The sequence below is a fragment of the Cervus canadensis genome, chromosome 4 (genome assembly GCF_019320065.1).
Source record: "Cervus canadensis isolate Bull #8, Minnesota chromosome 4, ASM1932006v1, whole genome shotgun sequence".
Classification (NCBI taxonomy): Eukaryota; Metazoa; Chordata; class Mammalia; order Artiodactyla; family Cervidae; genus Cervus; species Cervus canadensis.
This window is the reverse complement of record NC_057389.1, coordinates 50,228,274-50,255,993: the sequence shown is the minus strand read 5'-3', so window position 1 is coordinate 50,255,993 and position 27,720 is coordinate 50,228,274. Positions and strand designations below refer to the sequence as shown.

General features: G+C 40.4%; 1 protein-coding gene across 1 annotated transcript in view; it reads right to left on the bottom strand.

Moving 5' to 3' along the window:
* DPYSL3 (dihydropyrimidinase like 3) overlaps positions 1-27,101 on the bottom strand; it is a 117,351-nt gene extending 90,250 nt beyond the window's left edge. Inside the window, exon 1 of the mRNA XM_043465066.1 lies at positions 26,436-27,101. Coding sequence (XP_043321001.1) covers positions 26,436-26,816 — 381 coding nt within the window. The 5' untranslated portion in view covers positions 26,817-27,101. The remainder of the gene's footprint in view (positions 1-26,435) is intronic.
* Between the last annotated feature and the right edge of the window lie 619 nt (positions 27,102-27,720).

The window sequence follows — 27,720 nt, the reverse complement described above, 5'->3', positions numbered from 1 at the left end:
TCAAGGGAACGGAAAGAACACCTGGAACAAACAGATGAAAGCAGAGCCTCAGAGCTAGTTTATAAATATAAGCTCAATTTAAAAATAAGTAAAAGCTTCCTTAGGAAGGGTGGAAATATCTAAGTAATTAGGAACTACAGAAGAAATCCCACATCAAGGACTGTCTTAACATGTTATCATAATGAGGAGGATGACTCAAACTCTTGAAAACACTCCTAAAGGCTTTAGACAGGAAAATTATAGTGAAAAAAAATCTGAAGTTAATTTATTTGGATTAAAAGCATGTATGCCAAGTAGTATGGACACAAAGTAGCACCAATGTACACATCCTCAGAAATGAATGTATGACTATACTGCGTCTACACCCAAGACCTTTCCTAAATGCTTTATATCTACTGCATAATTCTCATAACAACCTGGTGGGATTGATACCAGTAGCACAGCCCTCTTCACAATGACAGAACAGAGGTACGATGAATATATGTAACTTGACCAAACTCACATAGCAAGTAAGTGGTGGACCTAGACTGAAATTGATATAGCTACAAATGGTCATAAATCCCATTTTAAGATGCAAAATTAAATAAAGGATATGAATTAGTCTATAATTTCTAGCACAGAAAATTACTCCATAATGCTAATTAGTCCTTCAATCACCTTAAAGGAAGAAACAGATTGATTTTATTAGAATTAACCTAAACTTTCTGTTATCAAGGGTCCAATCAGAGAACAATTTCTATGACTACAAAACAATTGATGTTTATAATGATCAGGAGAGCAGTATGGCAAATTAGATAGTCTAACCTTTCCAACACAAAATACTAACGCATAGTTAGAGGCAGAAACATGGGAACTGAAAACAGAAGTAAGGAGAAGAGCTGACACTTTGGCTGCCTTATGGGAAGTTGCCCATCTTGGGAACCAAGGGTCTGGGTTTTAAAGCTCTGGGAGGACAAAAAATGAGGCCATCTGGTCCTCACCAAAGATAGATTAGAACAGACACCCCCACATACACATACGTTTTGGTCCTTCCATGAAAAAAACAAAATAGGAAAATCTTCTTATTAATGAAGGATGATGGCATGGAGCTCTTTCACCTTGGCTCATGTTCTTGATGGGGTATTTGTCAGTGAGAGGATATTCACACCAGTTTAAATTTTACTTTAAACCAGTAGGAATTCTTAAAGTGGGCTATTAACTTTAAAAACGATCATGGCAAAGAAAGCACTGGGGTACCTGGCAAAAGCAAAACCACTCAAAAAGACATACCCTGGATCCAGGTTCATTAGACTCTTTCAGAAAAATATTACCTATCATGAATTCACAGTTGGAAATTGCAAAACATGTAAGAAAATAACGTATCATGAGAAAGACTTAGCAGATACAGCAAGTACAGTAGAAAACTGAAAACTTCATATAATAAAATATCAGATACAATAAAATCAGTATATTTAAATTGATGAAATCCCCAGTAAAAATAACATTAAATATAGGAACAGAATTAGACACTATCAAAACAGAAAATGCAAATTTTAAAAAGGGGGAAGGGAAAATATCTTTTGGAAATAAATAGCCAGTGAAATGTAATCCTTAATAGACAGTTATCAAGCAGATTAAGACAGTTTCTGTAGGGAAAGTTTGCGAGCTGGAATGTAAATATGATCAAATAACTAACTGTGGTGAAGAATGAAAAGAAATGGAAAATACAACAGAGAGGTTAAGAAACTGAGACATCAGTGAGATGGTTCATCATAATTAATAGGCATTTCAGACAGAAACAGAGAGATGTAATTCTCCATAGGTAATGGCTAAGACATTTCCAGAATTGTTTAAAAGATATGAATCCTCAGATTCAAAAATACGTGGAATTCAGAGATGAAAAATCTTTATTAAAATCGCAGAACTCAAAGTCAAAGATGCTAAAGGCAGACAGAGAAAGATGACTACAAGAGAACTCAAAATCTGAAACTATATCAGGTTTTGAAAGACTGAACCCTGGCATCATTAACAAGGTGAATGTTTTAGCATACTTTATTTGCTCCGATTCTCAGTGGCCCATGCAAGTCACACGTGAAAACGACAACAATCTTTCCCTTTAGATATAGTATACAGCTTTTCAAAATCTCTAGTACGTGATGAGATTAGTTTTAAGAATGTAATCTTGGGCTCTGGAGTCAGATGGCAGAGATTGTAACTGGCTAGAAGCTCTGACTCTGTCAGAGTGAGTTTCTCTGTTTCATTTCATATATCTATAAAATGGTAGCACTCGTAGATTATTATAATGTTTTGTGTTTTAAGTGAAATGATACATGTAAAATGCTTAAAACACTGCCTGGAATACATGAAAAACTCAATGACTATTACCTAGCATCATTACTATTACCATATTTCATTTGATCTTAACAATATTACTACAGTAGAGACTTTGTTTCCACTTTTCCAGGGAACTGTATGATTTGATAACTAATCGCTCATTCAGAATTACAATTAGACTTTTTAGAGCTGGGACCAGAATTCATGTCTCTTGTGTCCTACCATTTTGCACTCTCTCTTTAATTACTGCTCTTACAAAAATGTTTTTCAATAGAGGGTTTATCCTGAGTTAGCCACTGCATAAGATAACACACCTCTCAAAGCTTCAAGTGTTTGTTATTACTGAGCTTTTAGAAGTGGGTCACAGATCTTATTAGTACACACTCTGACTTTTTATGGTCATTGTACCTCAAGGCTGTACACATCAGTGTCAGTGAAGACCGGCATTTAGCTATGCATATTTCCCTCTGTAAGGGAAGCTTGAAAATGGAGTTTTTCAAGCTGGGCACACCACCTTCCTCAACAAAGTCAGTGCTGTCTTAGGAGACAGTTGAGTACTGGTTAGACAAAGGCCATAAGATGTATGAAGTGTGATCTGAGACACATGACACCTTTGGCAAGAAGGAGGTAGCCAAGAGGACGCAAGATGGGTCCAGAAGCTTGTGGCCCCGCACATGCTCTGTAAAGCTCTGCGTAACTTGACCCTGGGCAACCTCTCTGATACTGACTTCTGCCCAATTTATGCCCTTACCATCTACAGGATTTCCATGTAGATTTCCATATTCTTCAGCATGCCATGCTCTCTCTTTTACAGATCACCAGCTTGGAAACACCCTTGTTCTCCCCACCTCCCATCCCTTCTCAACACACAGACACACGCCAGCATAAATGTCCATTACCATAACATACATGCACACTTTGCCAGGCTAACACAAATGCATACTTGGGCCACGGAAAGGCTTCCCTATCCCTCAGGTCCTGTTTCAGTCTCCTATCTGTCTGGTAGCCCCTGTGGCCCCTTGTGCCAATCCCTACTGTAACACTGATCACACCCACCATATCACAAGTGTGTCTGTAAATGTGACCAATCTCCTTCCCACCATTTCCCAAACCATTAGCACTTTAAAGGCCGGAACTCTATTCTGTTTTCACCAAGTCAGGTTTGATTCTTGCTCATTTTGGGCTCACCAATTATTTGCACAGATGACCAATAAACATCTGTGGATTAAATAAATTAATACCTTCAACTCTATTTCAGGAATTCATAAAAGGAAAACATAGTGCAGACGGACAGTCATAATAGTTACTGTATATCGAGGGTTTACAAAATGTGAGGCATGCTGGGTTTAGGGTTTTACATGAATTAGGGTCCTTAATTTTCCCAGAAACCCTATGATACATATACAATTCCCATGCTCATTTTACAGATGAGAAAACCGAGGCTCAGAGAGGTGATTTGTTTGAGGTCACAGTTAATAAATGGTGTAGGGATGTGAACTTCTGTTGTTTCTACTTGACCATCCACATCCTGAATTATCAGGCTAACTGAAGCTGGCTGTATACTCAGAGAGTGTGCTCCAGAAGGAAGCATTGACGAGCTGGGTGTTAATGCAAATCTGGCTGACTTTGCCAAGGACATTTTATCTTCTGTGAAGAGAGAATTGCAAGCGAGGGAAGTGAAAGGCTAGGGGGCCTTTATGTTGGGAAAGAGAGGAAGCAGGATGACAAATGAAGTAAACTGAGAATCCCACATCAGAGCAGCCACAGAGCCCATCTCAGACAGGCATTTCATCTAACAACACCATCCTGACAACCAGATAATTAAAGATCTCTTGGGAGAGGGTTCCCATCTTGACTCTCGAGGGTGAGTGCTGAGTTCTGAAGCCTGTTCTCCACATGGGGCTTAACAAAACCAGCTTCCCAGCTGGCCTGATAATTCCTAAAGCAAGCATAACACCCAAGCTCCCCCCTCCTCCCCCAACACAGACAAAGGTGGCAGATTATTCAGAAAGCAAGCTTAGCATCAGAGTAATAATTGCTTACATTTATTGAGCACTTGCAATCAGTCTCAAGCAACGGATTATTTCATTTAATCCTCCAAAAGAATATAATGAGATAGATATTATCCCCATTTTACAGACAGGGGACGAGGGGAAGCAACTGTGTCTGTTACAGGTCTACCGCTTCTCACCCCCAGGTCCGTCCTGCCACCTTGCATGCTCTCTAATCCCAATGCAGCCGGAAGTCTGCAAGCTACATCACCTGGGACCCTTAACCAGCTGGTTTCCTATTCAGCAAGTAGAAGGCAGACAATGGAGAAGAGAAAGCTGAAGAAAGGGAAACAGAGCTTCATCCGGGCTCCCCTACCCCTGTAGCATGACTCCTATAGCTGCAGGCATCTCCAGCCTCCAGCCTATCTCCACTCTCCCAGTCCCTGCGTTTGTTCATTTAGGTGTTTTACTGAAGGACAGCTGACTCACAGTTCAGGCGTACAGCAAAGTGATTCCGTTTTACATACTTTTTTTCAGATTCTTTTCCATTATAAGTTATTACTAGATGCTGAATAGAGTTCCCTGTGCTAGGCAGTAGGTCCTTGTCTATCTTACATACAGCACTCTGTTTTGCCACACCCCCTCAAGGGCAGCGGGAGCAGCCAGGCGGAGCTCTCTGCTCAGAACTCTGAGAGCCAATCCTCAGCAGGGCAGCCCTTCTGAGCACACCGCCCCCACCCCACGCCAATTCTGGCAGCCCCATCTCTTTGTTCCCTCCGCTTGGATGGCTGGTATTTCCTCTAGTTATCTCTGAAGTAACTGCCATGTTCCTTTTTGCTCTGGCAGCTTCCAACATGTGTATCCTCAGTTCTCTGAATTAAATTCCTTCTTTCCGAAGTACCAATTATGGTGTCTATTTCTGTAACTGAGTCTGGACTGATACAAAGATGTCAACTATCTGTCCGACGTCACACAGCCAGTAAGCAGCATGGAGATTATGCAGCCCAGGTTCTCCAAAGAAGTTTAAATAGGCAGCTCTGTCTGCTGTGGGGAGCTAGGGCCATAGCAGACAATCAATACAAATGTGTTGACATGAGTCAATTTCCTAGAGTTCACATCATAATTATATTTTCATTAATAACAATAACATATGTGCATAATGCTTTAGAGTTTGGAAGCGATTTCCCAGCCATTACTTCACATGCTTTAGGAAGAAAATATAATCAAAGGTATAACTTTTGGAGTAGGACAGATATTAGTTTAATATCTTGGTTCTGCCATATAATAGCTGCATGATCTCTGGAAAGTTTCTGAACTTTGTTCCGAAACTAACTTTTGTTATCTGTGAAATATGGTTACTTGAACTACCTACCGCCTGTGGCTGTTGTGGTATTTAATTAATGTCATATATATATATGACATTAATGTGTGCCAAGCACTGCGTCGAGTCTGAGATTTTATCCTGCTTACAGCCTCATAAGCTAACTTGTTACTATTTCCCGAATGCTGGTAGAAGACAGGAGATTTCTGGGTCAGAGACAAAGGGCGTTATTACTCATGACAACAGCATTAGACAGTTTTGTGTCGGTTTTCATGGAGAGCCCACACCTCAAGTCTCACAGGGATGATACCAAGAGCCCATTGTGGATGTCTATATAAAATGACCTCTCCTACCAGCTCATGAAACACAGTGCAAAAGTCGGAAGAGCCTAGCATGACTCCCTGAGACACTGTTTGATGAATTAGCTGATGCTCATTTATTCATTATTTCACTTAAGTATTTAATGAGGGTTTATTATATATCAGGTTTCCCTTGTGGCTCAGCTGGTAAAGAATCCACCTACAATGCGGGAGACCTGGGTTCAATCCCTGGGTTGGGAAGATCCCCTGGAGAAGGGAAAGGCTACCCACTCCAGTATTCTGGGCTAGAGAATTCAATGGACAAAGAGTCAGGCACGATTGAGCGACTTTCACTTATATACCAGGGATTATGTTAACTGCCAAGAATACAACTGCGAAAAAGATAAATTTTGACTAAGTTACCAGTTCTTATTCATTCATTCAAAAATATGTAACTATGAGTTAACCGCTGTGCAAGGCACGGCCCACAGTGGGTTCCAGGCTAGTGGAAAGAGGTAAATAAGGATTTGTAACACAAGAATGATAAGTATCCAACAGAGGTACACTGGTGAGTACACAGGTACATCTCATCTGGCTTTGAGGGCCCAGAAAAAGGTCATGGAAACAGTCAAGATGAAGCTGAGATCTGAAGGAGAGGGCGTGAGAGTAACCCAGTTACCTCACCTGTAAAATGGAAACAGTAATTTCATCTTCCCCTCAGAGATGCTGTGAAGGTCCAAAGGGATATTCATGCGAACAGTCCAGCCTGACAAACAGGGATGGCATGTTACTTCTGTCCCTATCTTCATATATATAGGAGCTGACCAGGAGCTGATGTCTGTCTGTCTGTCTGTCTGTGGCTGAAGACCAAGGAAATCAGCAGCCCACACAGGAAGAAATCTGTCTCCAGCTTCCTTAGCATCTGGGTCCAAACAAATAACCAGGCCCAGACACTGGCCTTGGACAGGAGCCTGCACAGCTGGTCACTTCATTTGGGAATTTCACCCTGTGGCAAAGATTGCACCAATACAGGTTTTCTCCCGAAGTGGTTTCCTCCCTCCCCACCCGATCCCCTCCCCACTCCCACCTCCTCCCCACCCCGCCCCCATCCCCTCCCCACTCCCACCCCCGCACCAAGTGATTTATGTCCCACTGAGGGCCTTTTCCCCTTCAGAACCCATCTGGCCTTCCTGCCTCAGCCTGCAGCGAGGGTGTAATCCTGTGTTTGCAGCTTTACCGACGGTTTCTATGGAAATTATGACAATATTGCAGCTATTGTGGAGCCACATCACTGCTGATTGAATGAAGAGATGGGACTTGAAAGGGGAAATCTGGAATTAAATATCAACAACCTAAGTCCTTGGCGACAATGACTTGTTTATCGTAATGTTCCTACCCACACTAAGAAACAATAACAAACTAGTATTGTTCTTGTACTAATAATGTGAAGAAGGGTTATTTCTCAAATCCCTGGTGGAGATGACAGAGAAGATAAAAATCAGGCCCCAAGCCAGTGTTCATTGGCAACAACCAGAAATGAGAGTCTCACTTATATGTGCATTCAAAAAAAACCCAAAACAAACAAAAACAAAAAACCTCATAGATACATGTGGTTGTTGCCACAGGCAGGGGAGGGCAAACTGGGTGAAGGGGGTCAAAAGGTACAAACTTCTAGTTATAAAATATGTAAGTCATGGGATACAATATATAGCATGGTAACTACAGTTAATGATGCTATATTGTATGCTTGGAAATTGTTAAGACAGTAGATCTTCAAAGTTTTCATCATTAAGAAAAAAATTCTGAAAAAAAAAAAAAAAGAAGTGAGAGCAAGGTAAAATTTTAGATAGGTTAGAGAACTGAAGCATGTAACTTAAGTAACTGAATATGTCCAATTTCTGCCAGGCTACAACTGCATCTGATTTGGTGTGGTTTGTTAACTACTCTCTCAAATCATCAGAAGAGCTTTGCAAGGAACTGGGAAATAAAAATGCTTATTTAAGGAAAAGGAGTGGTCAGCACCCATTAATAGTTCCCAAATGTTGAGATGATAAAGCAACCATAAAACCAGACCTCCATGGAGGGTTTCTTGCCAGCACTGCTCCTTACTTTCCTCGTGGCCCATATTTTCCTCCATGAGAGGTTTAATCTTTTTTTTCATCAACTACGTTTTGAAGTTCAGTTAAGCAGGATTCTTTTCTTTGTAAGAGAAAATGCAATGCGTTTACTCAATTTCAAAAGCAATGCAAGTTCACTGTTAAAAAAAAAAAAAAGTGAAAAATGTTCTTGGGACTTCTCTGGCTGTCCAGTGGTTAAGAGTCTGTTTCTACCACAGGCAGCGTGGCCTTGATCCCTGGTTAGCGAGCTAAGATCCGTACGGCGTAGCCAAAAGATAAAAAAAAATGTGAAAAATGTTCTGAAGAAATAGAAGAAAACACAAGTTATCTCACTGCTAAGATTTTGTTAAATTTCTGTTTAATTTTTTTATTGTGGCTGACAGTGTGGGTTTGGAGATTTAGACAGAATTCTTGCTTTGCAAGCTGTCTTCGCTCATGCAGATTATTGAACCTCTGTAAATGTGTTTTCCTACTTGAGCTGTTGATGGTAGCTTCCTTCAGAGGGCGGTGGGCCTAACCAACCCAGGAACACTTTCTCACCCACTGTGTTTCCATAGCATTGTTCTTAATGGCTCCATAGTATTCTGTCCTATGAATAGGCCATAAATAATTTACAGTATCCTGCTATTGAATCAGATGTTCTATATATTTAATGTTAAAATAAAAAGTAACTTCCTATAAATAATCTCTAGTCATCCCTTTGTTGTTGTTGTTGTTTAGTTGCTAAGCTGTGTCCGACTCTTTTGTGACCCCATGGGCTGTAGCCCACCAGGCTTCTCAGTCCATGGGAGTCTTCTGGCAAGAATACTGGAGTGGGAAAAAAAAAAAAAAAGAATACTGGAGTGGGTTGCCATTTCCTCCTCCAGGGGACACTGCCAACCCAGGGATCAAACCCACATCTCCTGCACGGGCAGGCGGACTCCTTACCACTGAGCCATCAGGGAAGCCCTGTCCTTCCTTTGCTTCCTATGTGTTACTCATTAGAGAGGTTCAGTTCACTGGGTTTATAGCAAATACACTGAGCACATGTGACTGTGGAGGAATTAAGGAAGAGCAGTCAGGAGCAAGTGGCAGGTCGTGCCCTCATAGAGCTGAGCTAGTGGGCAGAGTGGAAAGAGCATTACCTAGGGAAAGAGGAAATTTGGGTCTTGGCTCCACCCTATCAACCCCCTTCTTCTAAGTGTGTGACTTGAACATGTGACCTAATCTTTCTTTTCTCATTTATAAAATCTGTGTAATACTCTCCACGGTTTTTGTGAACAGAATTAAGAAATGTAAAATGCTTTTAAAAGTGCCTGGCACAGCACCAAACACAACAACCAAAAAGAAGTAACATCCCAAATGTTCATCAACAGGTAGATGGAAAAAAACACATGATAAATGGATTTGCCAACAAAGGTCCGTCTAGTCAAAGCTATGGTTTTTCCAGTAGTCATGCATGGATGTGAGAGTTGGATTCTAAAGAAAGCTGAGTGCCAAAGAATTGATGCTTTTGAACTGTGGTGTTGAAGAAGAGTCTTGAGAGTCCCTTGGACTGAAAGGAGATCCAACCAGTCCATCCTAAACAAAATCAGTCCTGAATATTCATTGGAAGGACTGATGCTGAAGCTGAAACTCCAATACTTTGGCCACCTGATGCAAAGAACTGACTTATTTGAAAAGACCCTGATGCTGGGAAAGATTGAAGGCAGGAGGAGAAGGGGACGACAGAGGATGAGATGGTTGGATGACATCACTGACTAAATGGACATGAGTCTGAGTAAACACCAGGAGTTGGTGATGGACAGGGAGGCCTGGCATCCTGCAGTTCATGGGGTCACAAAGAGTCGAACACAAGTAAGCGACTGAACTGAACTGAAAATGGAACGTTATCCTGCCACAGAAAGGAATAAAGTGGGGTGGTTCGTTTGTAAAGTTCACACGTTGAGTGTTACTTTTAAAAATAGGCAGCTACTAGATTTTTAAGTATCACAGAGTAGAGGCAAGAGGGAGAAGGTAGAAAAAGACCATTCTGGACATCAGAGTTGGAAAAAGGTAAACTAAAAAAGGAATGACGTACTGATGGGCGCTACAACATGGATAAACCCTGAAAACATTATGCGAAGTGAAAGAAGCCAAGCACAAAAGGGCCTCATATTGTATGATTCCATTTATATGAAATGTCCATTACAGATAAATCTACAGAGACGGAAAGCCGATCAGTGATTGCCAAGGGCTGGAAGGAGGGGGGGATGGGGAGTGACTGTTTAATGGGTGGAGAGTTTCCTTTTGGGGTGATGGAAAAGTTCTGGAACTAGAGAGTGGCGATAACTGTACAGCCTTGTAAATGTACTTACTATGACTAAAATGTACTGAAAATGTTTCAAAATGATAAATTTTATGTCATATTTTACCACTGTTTAAAAAAATGGTGCCTGGCATATAATAAGCACTCAATAAATTTTATTTTTCATCCTTATTCCCCTCTTGAGGTCTCAATTTTCCTGTTTCTAAAGTGAAAGAGACAAAATGATCTTTGAAACTGCTTCTAGCTCTGAGACTCCACAGTCTAGTTGGATGAATTTGTCTAGTGATGGAAAACTCTTTTCGCTAATATCCATTTCCTGCCCTCCCCTCCTCTGACCTGCTCCCTGCTCCAGAGCACTCATTTCTGAAGTTGCCATCACCTCTTCCACACAGTCCCTTCAAGTGCCTGACAGATCCCTGACTGCTGGTGATCCCGAAGAGGCTCATGGTGGACTCTCAGTAAATACCTGTTGGCTGCACGGATGGATGAGAGAATCAATGAAGGAAGGAGTGAGTGGAAAACCACTAACTCTGCCAGCAGGCCTCCTGCGTAATCGGCTGTAGCTGACCCCAAAGTCAGGTTTCCTGAACGGTGAGCACACATCTTCCAAGAGGTAATAAACACTCACCCAAGGACACTTTCCCTGAGAATTCCTAAAGACACTACCGGATGAGCCATTATATCCACTCCCAAAGCTCCTTATTTTCAATCTGTTGATATGTCTTAAGAGTAGGAGGGTGGTACTTTTTAAACTGGTTCAAGTAGGCAGAAAAACATTTTTAAAAACAGTGAGTGAGTCTAGCCTCCTCCCTGTTCACGTAGCACTGCTGAGTTCTGTTCACAATTGCCAAGAGGTCTTTTCCACCAGCCTCTCCACTCTGCAGCTCCAGCTTGTTTGCTGCCCCCACACCTCTCCTATTCCAAGCACCCCAGCAAAGCTTGACCTCCTCCTCCTTCCTAATTGCTCAGACTTCCTTTCTTTCTTTCTCACTGTCATTTCCAGGTCATCCTCTTTACCCTCCCCTCTTTCTCTTATCTATTCTTTACAAAGCCTTGTCTCCATATTTCATTCTCTAAAACAGTTTGCACTGGGACTTCCCTGGTGCTCCAGTGGTTAAGAATCCGCCTGCCAATGCAGGTTCAATCCCTGACCCAGGAACTAAGATCACACATGCCATGGGGCAGCTAAGCCCACACACTACAACTGCTAAAGCCAGCATGGCTAGAGTCTGTGCTCTACAACAAGAAAAACCACCACAAAGAGAAGCTGGCGCACCACAACTAGAGAAAGTCTGCATACAACAATGAAGACCCAGTGCAGCCAAAAATCAATAGATAAGTAAATAAAATATTTATTGTTTTCCTCTTTATGGTCAGATACACATTTATTTTTAATATCCTCCCTCAATCTCAGACATCCTGAAAGGTGGACAGGTGTTTTTGAGCCTTTTTGATTATCTTGCATAGTTCCTATACTTCTTTCAAATTTCTAAATCTTTTCATATTGACAAATTGCCATGACTTGTTCTGCCATTCCAACACACACACACACACACACACACACACCTATGTCCCTTTTATTGTATTCAAGATCGGGGATTGACAAACTATTGCTCTTGGGTCTAATCCAGCATACCACCTGATTTTGCAAATAAGGGTTTATTGGCACATAGTCACATCCATTCATTTATACACCATCTATGGATGGCTTTGTTGTACAGAGTTTAGTAGCTAGGACAGACACCTTATAGCCTGAAAGGGCTAAAATATTTACTATTAATTCCTGGGCCTTTACAGACAAAGTTTACAAACTCTTATTATAGACAATTCAGTGACACCTCATCCTTTTATTTTCAGACACTTAGCTGAAAATAAGAATTGCCGGATATTGTCTTCATTTCAAATCGCTTCCACCTATTTCCCACTCCCTGCTCCCCACTTGTAATCTCACTGGCTTCCTAACTCTCCCCTGGTGATGTGTAGGAGAAAACTACATCTCTGGAGAGGTTTTCCCTGCCTACCAATTGTGTGAGATACCACCATTCATCAACAGGATTTTTTTCATTCTCAGTATCCATTTATCACACAACTTTCCACCTCACTGACTTTATTTATTTCTATCGAAGTGACAGGATATAGTCAGAGGAAAACAGCTTCTCCATCGCCCACTTCCAATTCCATGTAAGGACTGCAGCTTTTCTGTATGGATATAGTCCAGCTTCTTAGAAATAAACCAAGTGATTCTGCTCTCAAAAGAGACTGTCATTAATAGTGGTGCATGGGCTCTGGAGTCTGCAGACCTGGATCTGATCTCCATCTCTGCCACCATCCTTTAAATACTATCTGCCCTTAGCAAGCAACTTTAAATCAGGCCAAGCAACCAGAAAGCCACAGCACCCAATGAAAATAATTATAAGACAAAAGCAAAAGCAAACAAATGGGGCCAATTCAAACTTATTCAAACTTACAGGCTTCTGTACAACAACAAAATGAAAAGACAATTTATGGACTGGGAGAAAATATTTGCAAAAGATGCGACTGACAAGAGCTTAATTTCCAAAATATACAACCCGCTCACACAATTCAACCAAAAAACCCAGCCAATCCAATCAAAAAACGGGCATTAGATCTAAATGGACATTTCTCCAAGAAGACTTCCAGATGGTCAAGAGACACATGAAAAGGTGCTCAACATTGTTAATTATCAGCGAAATGCAAATCAAAACTACAATGAGGTACCATCTCACACCAGTCAGAATGGCCATCATTAAAATGTCTACAAATAACAAATGCTGGAGAGGGTATGGAAAAAAAGGAACTCTCCTACATTTTTGGTAGGAATGTAAATTGGTGCAGCCTCTGTGGAAAACAGTATGGAGGTTCTTCAAAAAACAAAAAAATAATGTTGCCGTATGACCCAACATTCTGAGTCCTGGACATATACCCAGACAAAAATGTATTTCAAAAAGATGCATGCACTCTTCTGTTCAGAGCAGCACTATTCACAACAGCCAAGACATGGAAACAACTTAAATGTCCATCAACAGATGAAAGGATAAAGAAAACGTGGTACATATATACAATGAAATACTACTCACTATTGCCAGTATGTGCCATCAAAAAGAATGACATAATGCCATTTCAGCAACATGGATGGACTTAAGAGATTTTCATACTAAGTGAAGTAAGTCAGAAAGACAAATACCATATGATATCACTTATAGTGGAAACTAAAATACGACACAAATGAACTTACCTAGGAAACAGAAGCAGACACACGGACATAAAGAACAGACTTGTGGTTGCCAAGGGGGAGATGAGGTGGGGGAGGTATGGACTGGGAGTTTGGGATTTGCAGATGCAAACTACAATATTACATATAAAATGGATAAACAACAAGGTCCTATTACATAGCTCAGGGAACTGCATTAAATATCCTGTGATAAACTATAATGGAAAATAATATTAAAAAGAGTGTATATGTATTGGAGAAGGAAATGGCAACCCACTCCAGTATTCTTGCATGGAAAATTCCATGGACAGAGGAGCCTGGTAGGCTACAGTCCATGGGGTCGCAAAGAGTCAGACATGACTGAGTGACTTCACTTCACTTCATGTATATGTATAACCAAATCATTTTCCTATACAGCAGAAGTTAATGGAAATTATAAATAAACTATACTTCAATAAAGTAATTAAAAAAAAATAACTAATAGGCATTTGTAGCATTTCATGATAACTATCTGAGTCCCTTTTATTCATTTCTTCCCTGGCTCTATCTCCTGGTCTCTTTCTAGGGCCACCTCACTTCCAGTATTTTCAGCTTTAGCCACTGAGTTCACCTTTTGGACTCTACCAAACTCTTTCGATTCTAGGAGTACAATCCTCTTGCTCTCCCACACGTCTCACCAATAGACCGTCTATTTTGGAGAATCCTCTTAACCAAGCCAGTTCTAGGGGCTGGGCCTTATTCAGTACTAACTCTTAACTGTCAACATATATTAGGGGAACAGCAAAGTGGTGTATAAAAAGCAACTGGATCACCCAAGAGCTTAAATTCTACCTTGTTCATTTCTAGTTTTGTTTGACTACAGGAAGTCAAATCATCTCTCTGAGATTCAGTTTCTCTTCCAGACTATGGAGCTGTTAATATCTATTTTGTAGAGTTATTGTGAGGATTAGAAACAGCAGCACCTTGCATCAATTAGTATTCCATAAATGATCTGTTCATTAGAATATACCTTGAAGCTCATATTTGTGCTCTAAACTCAAGGAAAAGTAAAATTACTATAGATTAGGGTGGGAACTACTTTGGTAGAGAAAAATTCTCTACCAAGGAGAATTTTGGTGGTTCGTCCTTTACAAATTTCTTTCTTCATTTGTTTTTATCTCTGGCTAGAAAAATTCTCTACCAAGGAGAATTTTGGTGGATCGTCCTTTACAAATTTCTTTCTTCATTTGTTTTTATCTCTGGCTAAGACTTAACATCTTCTTCTCATGTCTTTTACTTTGTCTGCATTTACTTGGCTTTGTGTTCCCTTAATCTCATCTGCTATTGAGCAATTTGGCCTAGACTGTATCTGTCTTTCTTACAGAATCTACACAAAACACTTTCCTGGCTTTACACACTGTAGAATCTTGCCCATGAAGTTCCACATCAGAAGCAACCACCCCATGCTCAATAATCCTGCAGCATGAAAATGACCATACCACAAGTGTCCATTTCCAGGAAATTACCACAGACAAATGGTAATGAAATGGATATACAAAAAGATTTAGCTAGAAGGAGGTCTAGCACTTCCTTATTTACAACAGCAAAAAAAAGGGAAAGCAAAAATGAAGTCAAAATTGAAAACAAAAACATAAATTTAAAAGGTCCAATTAGAAGGAATAAGTGATTAAATACATGATGTCTCACAGTAGAGTACTATATTGCTATTCTAAGTTATATTTTGGAAAAATCTTTGGTGCTCTGTAAAGGTACCATAATAACTTAGATTAAAAAAAAAAATAGCTTAGGATTTCAGATCCAGCATGAAAGGAGCTAAAGAAGTTGCCACTCCATCCTAACAAGTAAAAAGCTGAAAAAATTTACCAATTCTTAGATCCAGCAGAAAGGAGAGGACACAGAGAAAACCACTCCCTCCCAAATTGGAGAAAAGAGAGGGGTAAATGCAGAATCACACCTTACCTGAGCAGAAAGTCAGGAGCAAACACTCCCAGAGGAAACACTCCTGACGTGAGAAAACCTGAACTGGGATTGATAAATTGCTGGAGGCACAGCATGGACAATTTGGAGAGTTAAAAATGCCAGGGGACCCAGTTATCCAGTTATCAGAGAACCCTAAAAGTTCTGTGACTGTTGCCTCCAACAGTTCTATCTCGTCCTCAGAGTGAATATTAGAAAAAAAGCCCTGTGGCTTCTTGCTGGGGGAGGAGTATTTTTATACATACCAGAGCATTCTGTTCTGAATAAGGCCTGCCTTCAGAAGAAACTACTTCACCAGAGCCTAAGTTGCTGGAGTTCAATCAGAGCCTAATCTACCTGATTGCGGGGGTAGGGGGCGGGGACGGAATATCCAGTACTAACAACCTCTAGCCTTCCATGTGGGAGAAGGAAAGTACACAACTCCAGTCCCCTCCAGCCATCCTGTCCCACCTAATGGGTGACACGGAAGGGCTGTAAAGTTGGTAAAGTTCAGATTTCAGAGGTACAGGCTCATCAAAAGACTGAGACCTAATCACAGCACTGCAGAATGCTTCCCCTGTGCCCACATCTTACCACCACATTAGTGAAGGTCTATTTACTGGAGTTTCTTTTACCTAGTACGTTGTGCTAGCTTTCAACAAAAAATAACAAACTATACTAAAAGCAAAAAATAAAAAAAACAAAAAACACTCCACAGTTTGAAGAGATTGAACATTAGAAACAGAATCATCAGGTATAAAGAAGGGTATTACTTAATGATAAAAGGATTAATTCCCCAGGAAGGTATAACAATTCTAAATGTATATGTACTTAAAACCAGAGCATTAAAGTATGTGAGGCAAAATCTGATAGAACTTCAAATAGAAAAAGATAAATCCACTATTACACTTAGAGATTTTAATACCCCCCTATTGAAAATGGACAAATCCAGTAGGTATAAAAGCAATAAAGATGTAGTTGAATGCAACAGAATTATCAATTAACTAGATATAACTGATATCTACAGACTATTTCATCCAACTACAGCAGGCTTTACATTCTTCTCAAGCTCACACAAAACATTCACCAAGATATACCACATTCTGGGCTATAAAACATACTTTAACTAAATTTAAGAGAATAGAAATCACATAATATTTATTCTCAGACCACAATAGAATTAAACTACAAAATCAATAAGAGAAAGATAGCCGAATATCTCCCAAATACTTGGAGATTAAACAGCATCGTTCTAAGTAACACACAGGGCAAAGAAGAAATCTCAAAAGAAATTTTAAAATATTTTGAGAAAATAAAAGTGAAACCACAACATACCAAAATCCATGGAATGAAATTAAAGCAGTGCTTAGAGGAAAATGTATAACACTGAATGCATATATTAGAAAGGCAGAAAGATCTAAAATCAGTAGTCTAAGTTTTCATCTCTGGAAACTAGAAAAGAAAGACAAATTAGATCCAAATTAAGCAGAAGAAAAGAAAGTAAAAATCAGAACACAAATCCATTCAATTGAAAACAAAAAAACAACAGAGAAAATTAAAACCAAAAGCTTGATTTTTCAAAAAAATCAATAAAATTGATAAGTATCTAGGCAGGATAGTTAAGGAAAAAAGAGAAGACATATATTATATGTATAAATTACATATATCTGAAAAAAGAGGGGATATCATCATAAATTCCATATACATTAAAAAGAAAATAAAGGAGTATTATGAAAAACTCTATGCCCATAAACTTGATAACCCAGATGAAATGGACCCATTCCTTGAAAGACACAATCCACTAAAATTCACACAAGAAGAAATGGACAATCTGAATATTTGATGATAAGAAACTAAGGAACCAATATTATTCAACTTCTACACTTACTATAAAGCTACAGTAATCAAGACAGTGTGGTATTGGCAAATGGATAAACAAATAGTTTAATAGATTAGAATAGAGAACCTAGAAATAGATCCATATTAATATAGTCAACTGATCTTGGACAAAGGAGTGAAGGGAATAAAATGGAACAAAGACAGTCTTTCTACAAAGGGCGCTGGAACAACTGGACATCCACAAGCAAAAAATGAATCTAGACACAAATCTTACACCCTTTACAAAATTTAGTTCAAAACAGATCACAAACCTAAATGCAAAATGCAAAACTCTAAATTCCTAGAAGATAAGACAGAAGAAAATCTAAATGACTTTGGGTATGGCAATGACTTTTTAGATACAGCAGAAGTACAATTCACAAAAGAAATAACGAATAAGGTAAACTTGATTAAAATTTTAAAACTTCTGCTCCACACAACAAAATGACAAGAGAATCAGAAGACAAGGCACAGACTGGGAGAAAATACTTGCAAGATACACAAATGATAAAGGATCCTTGTACAAAATATAAAAGAATGTTTAAAACAATAATAAAGTAAACAACCCAATTTCAAAATGAGCAAAAGACCAGAACAGACATCTCCCAAGAAGAAAATATATAGGTGACAAGTAAGCATATACAAACATGTTCAGCATGTTATGTCATTAGGGAGCTATAACATAGTTGCAACTAAGGCAACAATGAGATACTACTACATACCTATTAGAATGGCTAAAATCCAAAATAGTGATAATATCAAATGCTGATAAGGGTGTGGAGCACCAGGAATTCTCATTCATAGCTGGTGGGAATACAAAACTTTAGGAGACAATTTAGAGATTTTTTTACAAAACAACATATTCTTATCATACAATCCAACAATCACACTCAACTTACTCAAACAAATTAAAAATTTATGTCCACACAAAAAAGCTTCAAATGAAAGTTTACAACAGCTTTAATCCTAACTGCCAAAACTTGGACACAACCAAGATGTCCTTCAGTAAGTGAATGGATAAGTAAACTGTAGTAAATCTAGACAATGGAATAGTCAGTGCTAAAATGAAAAGACGTGGAGGAAATTCAAATCCATATTACTGATAAAAGAAAAAACAACCCAAAAAGTTTGGATATTATATGATTCCAACTGTATGACATTCTGGAAAAGGCAAAACTATAGAAACAGTTTTTTTAAAATATAGTTGCCAGGAGTTAGTGGAAAGAGACAGATAAATATATACAGCACAAAGGATTTTTAGGGCAGTGAAAATACATGATACAATAATTATGGAAACATGTCATTATACATTTGTCAAAATCCAGAGGATGCACAACACCAAGAGTGAACCCTAATGTAAACCATGGACTTCAAGTGATGAGAATGTGTCAATAGATTCTCAATTGCAACAAACTCTGATGCTGCTAATGGAGGTGGTTATGCAAGAATGGAGGAGGTTATGCAGGAGAAATATGGGAAATCTCTGTATTTTCCACCCAATTTTGCTATGAACCTAAACTTACTCTCAGAAATAAAGTTTAATAAATGCTTCAAAAAGTGGTAAAAAAAAATTGCTTAAAAACAGATAATGCTGCATGTTCTCACTTATATTTTGAAGTGGAGAAAGTACACTCCTGTTAATGGCAGTTTTTTCTGGGAGATTCTGATGAAAGGCGTTTATGTTTTCCTAATGTTTATCTATTTCATTCATCTTTATTCCTCCAATACTAGCTTTTGATTGTGCACCTACATAACTAGTACTTAGTAAATGTTTTTGAATCAATGAGAAAACAGAAAATTAATGCACAAAGGGAGATCTGGGGACTTCTCATTATATTTATGGTGACCCTTGTTATCCATATCCCACCGGCCCAACCCCACACATACATTTATAAAGTACACTGAGCACTAACCAGCACCTGGCCTGCAGCCTCATCACAAACCTTCAAGGGTTGTGAATTTTTCTCTAGTTACTAGTCCATAAAAGAGGATATGTCCCTGAAGAACTCAGGCTGACAATCAATTCACTAACGACTATAATATTAGAACCACTGACTGCTACAGCATTGTTCCAAAGATCACGGACTTACAGGCACTCACCCAACTGGGTGGGCAAGACAAGCTACCAGAAAAAAATATCAGGATATACTTGTATCTCTGACAATATCTCCTTTTTAGTTTGTACTTTTTCTTTGTATTTAATAATGTCATAAGATATTAATACATTATTTGTATATGTAATTTACATATATGCATGGCCTGCCAAGCATGAGACACGAGTTCAGCCCCTGGGTTGGGAAGATCCCCTCAAGAAGGGAATGGTAATCCACTCCAGTATTCTTGCCTGGGAAATCCCATGGACAGAGAAGCCTGGTGGGCTACAATCCACGGGGTCACAGAAGAGTTGGACACGACTTAGTGACTAAACAACAACAATAACATATATATGCAGTTTTAAATTTAATAATGCCACAAGATATTAATATATTTATATATAATATATATGTGTAATTTATATATGCATATCTGTGTACACATATATGTATATATAATGTATATATATATACAGAAAGAGAGCATGCTCTAAAATTTTCTGCATAAAGATACACAATCAGAAAAGGTTATAGATCATCTGGTCCAGCCCCTTTATTTTAGCAAGGACGAAACTAAAACTCAGAAAAGTGAGGTAACTTACCTAACTGTTAGTCACTCAGTCATGTCTGACTCTGATCCCATGGACTGTAGCCCACCAGGCTCCTCTGTCCATGGGATTCTACAGGCAAGAATACTGGAGTGGGTTGCCATGCCCTTCTCCAGGGGATCTTCCTGACCCAGGACTCAAACCTAGGTCTCCTGCATTGCAAGCAGATACTTCACTGTCTGAGCCACCGGGGAAGCAAGTTTAACAACTTACCTAAACTGTATAGCTAAAGAAAACGAATGGTTAAAGGAAGGTAATGCTTTACCCAGTTGTCTTTTTTTTTTCTGCCCCATTTCACTGATTTTGATGGAGTTGAACTATTTTTTGAAATATCATGTGAGATAAATTTTAACATTTTCCTAAAAGTTTAATTTTTAAAATGTGCCTACACACCCAAATGGACCTTCTCCCTCGTCCTGCAACAGGAGGGCTGAACTTGCACTCAAGGATGGCACTCTTCTCAGCCAGACATCCTCTTCCTAGGGAGCTTTACCCGCTGTCTCACAGGAACATTATTTGCAGGGATAATGCTCAGTGGAAACTAATCATTGAGAGAATCAGCTATAGAAATCACTAACAGAAAAGCATCATAGACAGTCCTCTGGTCTTCTAAAACATTACTAACAAGCATGGTCAGCAAAACCCTGTCTCCAGGGATCATTACTTTGAGGGAACTCTGCCAATCATAGCATTACTTAGAAGGCACAGTTTTTATGTTCCTCAAATGCCTACTGTCAAACTAAACTAAAGTTTTGAATGGTTTCAAACACTTCCAGGTTTGGCTAAGTAAATATGCTCTCAAATTCAAGTGTGGCCTGAGGGCCAGGTAAGAGCTTTTTTCCCCAGCCTGAGTGCATACTTTAGTTTGTCAGAGCAGCCCTATAAAATGCCTTTACACTACAGAGTCTGGATGTGGAATGACCAGAGAGACCTAGAATTCTATTGCCAGCTGTCTTCCTTTGTGGAGGGTAAGGACAAAGACTTCAGTTTCTCTGAATCATTTTGAAAACCATCACCCAGGATTAAAAAAAAAAAAAGGCAAATGGTAAAAGGTAAGAGGCACATCTCATTTGTTTCAAAATTCTCTCCTCCTAGAACCAAAAGCCCTGCTGAATTCATAAGGAAACATTTTGCACAAAAGTGGCCCATGTGAGAAGCTGGGAACTAGAAAGGACCCCCAGTTCCCAAAAGGGAGTTATCAACAGACCTATGTAATCATAATGTCATTACTTTGTTTTTACGGATGACAGTCTTTGCGGAATCATTTGCTCTTGGCAGACCATATATCATAATTCTCCTCCCTTTAGTAATTTCTTCACTGCTAGAGAAAATTCTGCATATGTGGAAACCATCTCGACAAATGGTGAAAAAATATTTACTTTTCACTTAGAATTGCCTTTTTATATACTGTCAGAAATTATAAACAAAAAGTTGTGTGGAGGATTTTGGCAATATGAATGCCTAGCATGAGAAAAATGTAAACATGCAATTTAACAAAATGTTTACAAATAGGTCCAGAATCACAAGAGAAACACCCAGGGATATCTCAAACCTGAAACTCGGCATTTGGAGGATAATTCAGTGACATTTTTTACATTTTATTCTGGAAAAACACTTTTGTTACTTAATCCTTTCATAAGATATTCATTTATTAACCAAACTGATTTCCTTCAGGTGGGAATTAATAACTACATATGCTAGAGATAAAGCATATTTTAATTTTATCATGATATTTTTAAAAAACTCTTTTGATAGCTTCAGAATTAACTTGCAAGAATAAGGATTTTGCAGCAAAGACTGTTCTCAAAGACTGAGCAACTGAGCTCCAAGCATACTGAATAATGTGCTGACAGGGAGATGTAGATGGTTTTTAAGGTGCATGTAGTGGGAAGATCTGTGTGTGGGGTGTGTGTGTGTGTCTGTCTGTCTGTCTGTCTGTTCTTGACATGTAACCATAATGTAGGGCAAGGGCAGATCTTCCCACTATCTATGTCAGGCACATAGAAAATGTTCAAAAAGAGATATTATCAAATCTATAGACAGTCCACATCTGGAATAAAATATTTTATTATAGAATTAAGCTTCAAAATTACCCTGATAGTAGAAAAATAAGCTAAAGTTGTGATGAATATTATGGGGGGGAATTAAAATCCTACAGTTAAAGGGTTTTTCTTTCCTTTTGGTTTTAAGTTCAACTGTAGCAACATAGTATGCAGATATCCTGGCTTTAAGAAGCAACAGTTAGAACTGTACATAGAATAATGAACTGATTCAAAATTGGGAAAATAGTACATCAAGGCTGTACAGTGACACCCTGCTTATTTAACTTTTATGCAGAGTATATCATGACAAATGCCTGACTGGATGAATCACAAGCTGGAATCAAGATTGCTGGGAGAAATATCAACAACTTCAGACAGGCAGATAATACTACTCTAATGGCAGAAAGTAAAGAGAAACTAAAGAGCCTCTTGATGAGGGTGAAAGAGGACAGTGAAAAACTTGGCTTGAAACTCAACATTCAAAAAACTAAGATCATGGCATCCAGTCCCATCACTTCATGGCAAATAGAAGGAGGGAAAGTAGAAGCAATGACAAATTTTCTTTTCTTGGGCTCCAAAATCACTGTGAATAGTGACTACAGCCATGAAATTAAAGGACACTTACTCCTTGGAAGGAAAGCTATGACATACCTAGACTGCATTATTAAAAAGAAGAGATATCACTTTGCTGACAAAGATTCATATAGTCAAAGCTATGGTTTTTCCAGTAATCATGTACGGATGTGAGAGTTGGACCATAAAGAAGGCTGAGCTCCAAAGAGATTATGCTTCCGAATCTTGGGCTGGAGAAGACTCTTGAGAGTACCCTGGACTTCAAGGAGATCAAACCAATCAATCCTAAAGGAAATCAACCCTGAATATTCATTGGAAGGACTGATGCTGAAGCTGAAGCTCCAACAGGTTGGTCACTAGATGCGAAGAGTTGACTCATTGGAAAACACTCTCATGCTGGGAAAGATTGAAGGCAGGAGGAGAAGGGGATGACAGAGGATGAGATGGATGGATAGAATCACTGACTCAATGACATGTATCTGAGCAAACTCCAGGAGATAATAGGACAGAGGAACCTGGAATGCTGTAGTCCATGGGGTCACAAAGAGTTGGATATGACTTAGCAAGTGAAAAACAACATCCTAGCTTATGTAGAAAAGTTTCTGAAGGCCTGAATGACAGAATTTACTATGGAGAAAACAGTAGGACATGGATTATTGAATTATTACATGTAATCTTTACTATAGAATCATAAGTTGTATATAAATCAGGGAAAGTAACTAGCCTAATGCACTTGGGCATGGCCATATCCCATGCAGAACACTGTGTTCAGTTGTGGGCACTAGATTTTTGAAAGAATATTTATAAAATATATTAATAATATAATCTGAAAAGGAAATCCAAGTGGTGAAAGGCTCATAGAAGGGAGAGCTGAAGAAACTAGGAATAATAAGGCTAAAAAGGAGAATTTTAGGGAGAATGTGATAATTGCCCTAAGATGTATAAAAGGCAGTAAAAGCAAAGGGTAGTAATAATTAACATGTATTGAGCACCATATGCAAAGTAGTCACTGTTATCTGCATTTTGCAAAAGAGGAAAACTGAGGCACGGAGAATAAGTTACACATCTATGGCCAAATAATTTATAATGGTTGAGCCAGTTTTCATCCCACTAATCCACCCCCAGATCTGGGAGAGAGATTAAAGCCATTTCCCAAATATTTCTAATCTCCATTTTACAGAATCCTAGCAAGACTGTTAACTTTCTCAATTTTTTTTGAAGCTGAACATGAACTGATGATTTCCTCTGGCCCAAGAAATATGGCCATAAGTCATATACATGACTTTAGTGTGGGAGTTTAAGAGTCTATGAGCAATTTACCATATGCTTTTCCTACCTTGAATGTGAGGACATGGAACCTCCATCAGTCTAGGTCCTTGAAGGGCAATGATTAACAGCTGTCCTGCAGATCCATGATAGACAAGTAGCAGGAGCAAAAACCAAACCATTATTGTTCGATTAAGCCACTGGGATTTGAGGACTGTTTGTTACCGGCATTATCTCAGCTTTTCTGACAGATACACAAGACTACATGCTTAAACTCATTAAAATATCTCACCATAAGGAAACATTGTTATTCTTAATATTCCCAGAACTAAGAATAGTTTGTAGAAACTAAAGTAGGTAGACTTGGACTTTTTTTTTTTAATGTAAAATCCTCCAAAATTGCTTCATGTGAAGAAGTGAGCTCCCTGAAAATGGCAGTATTTAAACAGAGACCAGACGATGATTTTGTACCTACATAGCGAAAAGGATGGCTTCATTAAGGGGGTTTTATCAAACTTTTATCCAGCACCTCCAACGTGCCAGGCATTCAAGCCACAAAGATAAATCCAAACACCCTATCTTCATCCTTGAGGAAATAAGTTCAGAAGTAGATAACCTCTGATGTCTCTTCGATCAGTGTGATTCAACTAAATTAGAGATAATAACATGGTCTGGATAAAGCTGACAGCAAGCCTGAACTTAGAAATAAGCATGTAGCACTACAAATCCTGGTTGTATTATTATTTTTCAATTAAGAGCCAAAAGTACAGGGTTTGCAAAAAGAAAGAAAAAGAAAGACATGTTGGGTTTAAAAGAGGAACATTTCCCCTTTCTCTAGTTACCATTCTTAAATCCTGCAAACCAGGCATATTATCTGGCTTACATCAGGGGTATTCCAGCAAAGGGAATAGCACTGACTCATAGCAATTGTTACCGACCTTTTCCATCACCTCTCCCATCCCTTTGAATCAGGAAGGGGACATTTCAATACTGATCAAAGTCAGACCTGAAAAGAGGCAATAATCTTTCCCTAGGGCCATTCTTCAGTTTCAAATTAGCCAAACCCTTCCCAAAAGATCAGAAGCTTTTCCTAAAAGGGTATTTGAGTGGGGCCTAGAGGAATCCCATATTCTAAGGATGATGTGAAAATCACAAACTAAATGAGTGATTCTAAGACACAATGACGTTGTTCCCCAAAGGCACCTTAAAACCATACTCATTTTGGTACTTTCTTTCCTGTTATCAATTCTTAAAACTTAGTATATATTTTTTTAAACTTCCAAAAATCAAGCAGCACAGAGAAGTTCTCTCCTTTCACTGGCTCGCTGCATTTTAATGGAAAAACATCTAAAACTTCGGTTAGCATTAACTTTAATTGCTCTGAGGCAAACATTTCCATTTCAGGTTATGATTCATAACCGTATTAGTCCAGTATAATATATGCAGGCTGGATTTTGCAGCCATTATCTAGACAAGGGTGAGGTATCTGATTACTATTGTTCCCCAACTCAAAAGGGTCAGTTTGAACTCCTGAATACTCCAATCCCTCCCGCCCAGGCCCTGAGTTTTCTGAACTATGGTCCTGATTTTTTATGAAATAAATGAGGGCAAGCTGAGTTTCGGTGCCACATCTTAAGTGCCATATCTTAAGCTCAGTGTGACATGAGTTTCTGAAAAATACACAGAAAAAACTGGCTTTGGCACATGGAAGAGCAGTAGGGAACTTGCAGCTGTACTAGTTTAATATGCGCCCTTAATACTCTTGCCTATTTTCAAAAATACAATACCACTCTTCCCCAGACAGCTGGCTCCCCAGCCTCGCGCCAAGTCACCTACACAAATATACACTTAACAAACACAGATGTGAAATGTCGACCTAGGGCAGAAGAGAAGCAAGGGGCTTCGGGTGTTTAGTCTGCTAGCTCCACGCTGAAAAGTTTCAGGAGCAGAGCTGATGTTGGAAGAGTGAGAGGGGAAACCGCCCAGCCTGTACTTTCATCCGGGTACTATGGAGATGACCCCGTTTTCCCGGGACCAGTTTGCCCTCTGCCCTGGTGACCTGGGTTGAGATTTAATCTAGAGTCAGAAGGGAGATCAAGAAGACAATTGTGCTGGCGGGTACTCAGACCGAGAGAAGGGCTAGAAGTCACTCAGCCTTCCTGCACTGGCCGGGCTGACACACCCACTCAGAACCGACGGCCCGGGGATGCGGCAGGGAGGGGAGGGGACCCACGCACCCCGTGTCCCGCGCGCACAAAGATGCTACAGTGGGGACACGCGTGAATAATCCAGATTCGGGCTGGAAGGTCTCGATGCACTCGGCGGAGGGTGCCCCTTTCCTCCCCCTAGTCCTCCATCCCCCCCGCAAAGTGAACGAGAGAAAGTTGTGCCCGGGCCAGGGCGCCCCGGGGCTGGAAAGGGAGCGAGGACAGGCGGAGAGAAAACCCGGGCCCCCTTACCTTGTCCTTGGGGCCGAGGTTTTGCAAAACCTCCTTGCCGGTGGCGCTCCGGATCTCCACCCCAGCTGGCGCGGGCGACGCGGGCGCGGGCTCCCGGCTCTCCTCCCGGCCTTGGCCCCGGTGCGGGGTATCCCCCTCGGCGCCAGGTCGACTCCCCGAGCCTCGGACGCTGCCCTGGCTGCTCCGGGGAGTCTTCGCGCCGCGCTGCCCCACGCTCAGGGCATCGAAATCCAGCGTCTTGCTCTCGAAGGCGCCCTCCACGTTGCAGAACATGCCGCCGTACTTCTGCCGCGGGACCTGGTCGGTGGTGCCGGGCCTGGCCAGGTACACAGGCAGATCGTCTTCATGGGAGCTGTCCCAGCCTCTGCGGCCCGAGGCCATGGTTGGATCGCGACAGCGGTCGGCGGGTTCTCTTCCCCAAAGGCGGAAAGGGCAGCAGCCGGCAGCGTGCGCCGAGCCACAGTGACTGGGGCGGGAGGAGGCGCCTGAGCCTTCGCGCCAGAGGCGGCAGTGCTGCTCCGGTTCCTGCCAGTCCCCTGCGAGCCCCGAGCCAGCGAGCGCAGCGCTTGGGCCGGAGCGGCGGCGTGTTCCGCTCGCCCGCCTCGCCCGCCCAGCCGGCCGCACCTCCTGCGCGCCGGGACCCTAACGTGGCCTCCTGCGATCACGCGTCCCCGCCGCCCATCCAAAGGAGAAATCCAACTTGGCGCGCGCGCGCACACACACAGGCAGGCTTCCAGCTCGCCCAACAACCCCCAGGTTGACACTCAAGAGCTCGCTTCACTCACATGTGAGCACAAGCCCTGTTTTACCCACACTCACTCCCAAGCTGGCCTCCCAAACACAAGTCTCTGCCCCACTCAGGTAAGGAAACTTTGTTGGTTCAGGTGGGTTGATATAAACTCTAAGTTCCTCCTGAGTTACAGCTAAACACACACACACAAACGCAGATTTACCAGACTCACAATCTCAGACTTTGTTTACCCATAATCCCAGACTCTGTCTCATCCTAATCTTAGATTGTCTCACAATTGCTCCCGGTTCTAGAATCTGCCTCACAAACCTGCACCCTCACATAATGAACTCCTAAATTATTGGCTTACAGAGCTCTACAGACAGATCATCTTATTGACAATCACAAGAAACCTGTAACAGACTTACACACTTCAACTTATTCTTTTAATTTTTTTTTGATGTGGACCGCTCCCCAACCAGGCATCCAACCACACCCCCTGCATTGGAAGGGGAAGTCTTAACCACTGGACCACTAGGGAAGTCCCACTTCAAC